This window comes from Sinocyclocheilus grahami, unplaced genomic scaffold (assembly GCF_001515645.1).
Source record: "Sinocyclocheilus grahami isolate Dianchi unplaced genomic scaffold, SAMN03320097.WGS_v1.1 scaffold491.1, whole genome shotgun sequence".
Taxonomy (NCBI): Eukaryota; Metazoa; Chordata; class Actinopteri; order Cypriniformes; family Cyprinidae; genus Sinocyclocheilus; species Sinocyclocheilus grahami.
Window position 1 is genome coordinate 210,110 of NW_015505670.1, and position 2,486 is coordinate 212,595.

At 40.3% G+C, this 2,486-nt stretch overlaps 1 protein-coding gene across 1 annotated transcript; it reads right to left on the reverse strand.

Moving 5' to 3' along the window:
* Positions 1-451: 451 nt before the first annotated feature.
* Positions 452-2,281, reverse strand: LOC107554086 (mucin-5AC-like). The gene has a single exon (XM_016236470.1). It carries the CDS (start codon positions 2,244-2,246, stop codon positions 975-977), a length of 1,272 nt encoding a protein of 423 aa, XP_016091956.1. The 5' UTR covers positions 2,247-2,281; the 3' UTR covers positions 452-974.
* Positions 2,282-2,486: the final 205 nt, after the last annotated feature.

The following is a 2,486-nucleotide window of genomic DNA, read 5'->3' on the forward strand; positions in this document are numbered from 1 at the left end:
TTGCTGTATTACGCCAATGAAAATAGTTCCAAACTGCACTGTTTTGTGACTTGCTGACTTTAATTTCACATTTCAAGTAGGCTATATTTTCATGTTTAAAAACTTTTCAAATATCAACATTCAATGTTTTATGTTTAAAACAAAACATTACTTATGCATTTGTAACTGCTATTAAATGCATCCCCTCTGAGCTGCATTAAACTGTCTGTGTACATGAATCTAAATTCCATTTCAGATGCAGACTCCATTTTTGCGAGAAATGTTTTCTTATGTTGGAATGAAAGAGACCAAGTACTCTTAAGTGGCTCTTATGTTAACCCAAAGATACAAAATGGAAGAAAGAGTTAAACCTCTAATCTTGCTGCTCAGTCTGTGTATAGAACAATTTTCTAATTTGAATTTACTTGTACTTTTACTTTAAATACTTAAGTAAGTTTAATATTAAAGAAATACTTTTCATACTTAAGTAGGCTACAATAAATATCCTATACTTTAAAATTTTTACTCAAGCAATATTCTAAACGGTGACTTCAACTTCTACCAAAGTCATTTTCTGGTAAGAGATCTGTACTTTTACTCAAGTGTGGCTTTCAAGTTCTTTATCCACCACTGGTTGGTCATGTGATTTTGCTGTTTATAGAACTCTCCTTGGTTCGAAGGTTAACGTCTATGACCTGTGCTTCACACAACTACACTAGTACACTATTGACAGTAGACAACGGATATTTTGCTGGCAAAATTTTGCAGAAATTTGGCTAATATTACCACACTTTTAAGTATAAAACAACTGAGGAAAATGAGTAGGAATTTTAGAGCATCATTATACGTTGCACCATTGCTGATAATGAATTGCAATCATCAGATAATATATAAAAACTATATTACTTAGTCCTTGTAAAACACAAATTACGTAATACAAGATTATGTAATCAAGAAGTCATTCCTATTAATCCCTTAATGTCAACAGAAGACTTTTAAACAGCTGTGGTGAGACAGAACGTTTCTCCTCCATTCGTCCCCTTCTCTTCACTTTTTTCATCTCCTTTCTGTTTCTCGTTCTCTGCCAGTGTTTTTCCTGTCTTGTCTTCAGTCACATCCTCATCTATGTAAATCAAAGGCTCCTGCTCCTCCCATTTCTTAACCTCCTTGGTACCGTCCCCACCCACTCCACCATTAGACATGTCTCCTGCATCCAGAGCGGCGAATGTGCTGAGCATCATGTCATCTCCATCCGGTTTCCCATTATTAGGCAGAAGACCATCCTGTACTTCAGCATCACATTCAGCTCCCGCCTCCAGATTGACAGGCCCCGCCCATGCATCATCCTCCCCCCCTTTTTTCTTCTTGGACCGTTTACTTTGTCCGTTTACATACATGGGGCCGAAATTCCTTGAGCCGTTTTTCTTTCGCCACTGGACGAACAGAATCATGCCCACACATAGCGCAAAAATAATGGCCACACACACTATCATTATTAATAACCAGCTGGTTTGTATGGGCAGACTGCTTTCCTCGATAATTACGCTGGTGGTGGTGAGGGTGAAATGGGTGGAGACTGATTCTTCATCAAACTTCGAGTACGGGTGCACGGGTGCAGCAGTATTTTGAGGGAGCTGAGAAGTTGATGTTAGACTTGTAGTGGAGGTTTCAGTGCTGGTGTCCACAGGGTTGGAGATGATGGACGGAGACTCAGACCAGTCTGCTGGGGATTCAGTCAGGAAGGATGTGGGATCGAGGGCTTCTGTTGAATCAGTGGTCATGGCCACAGCTGCTGTGTGGCCAACAGTTGTTTCATATTGACTTGTGCTTGGGGCGTCTGAAGTTATTTGTTCAGTCACTATTGTTTCCACATTAACAGGCACAGTAGGGGTAGTCACTGTGGTCTGCTCTGTTTGTACTGTTGTTGTTTCAGGAACAGATTCTGGTGATGTTTGTTCGATCTCAGTACTGAGTGGTGGAGTACTCTCAAATGCTGGTTCCTCAAGCATGGTGCTGACTTGATTAACAAGTGTGGTTTCTGGATTATGCAGATCCGTTCCTGCCTGTAGTAGAGTAATTGTATTTTCAGGTGTGGTGATGGTGATTTCAGAACTTAACTTTGACTCCACAGTGTCATTGTTTGGTAATGTGATGGCGATGTTTGCATCTGTCTCTATTGTTGTCTCTTGTGCATCAGTGGACTTGAAACAGGGTCCGAGAGCAAGACACAGAAGCAAATTGCTAAAAATAAGCCTCATGGTGAGCATACTGGCTGGAAAAGTCACTCAATCTAGAAGTTTCCTATGGCAATTTCAGTGTTTGTGCAACAAAATTGCTCAGGTGAGCTGATATTGTCTTTGGAGATCCACTTTTGAGCCTCGAGAACGTGATCAAAAATGAAGGAAACCTTCAAACTCTGAGCAGCTGGTAGAAGAAATTAATCTTTTTTACTTGTTCTTTGCGTGGTTGTGTTCTACAGAGGTTATCTTGCGTGAATCTGGGCCGGA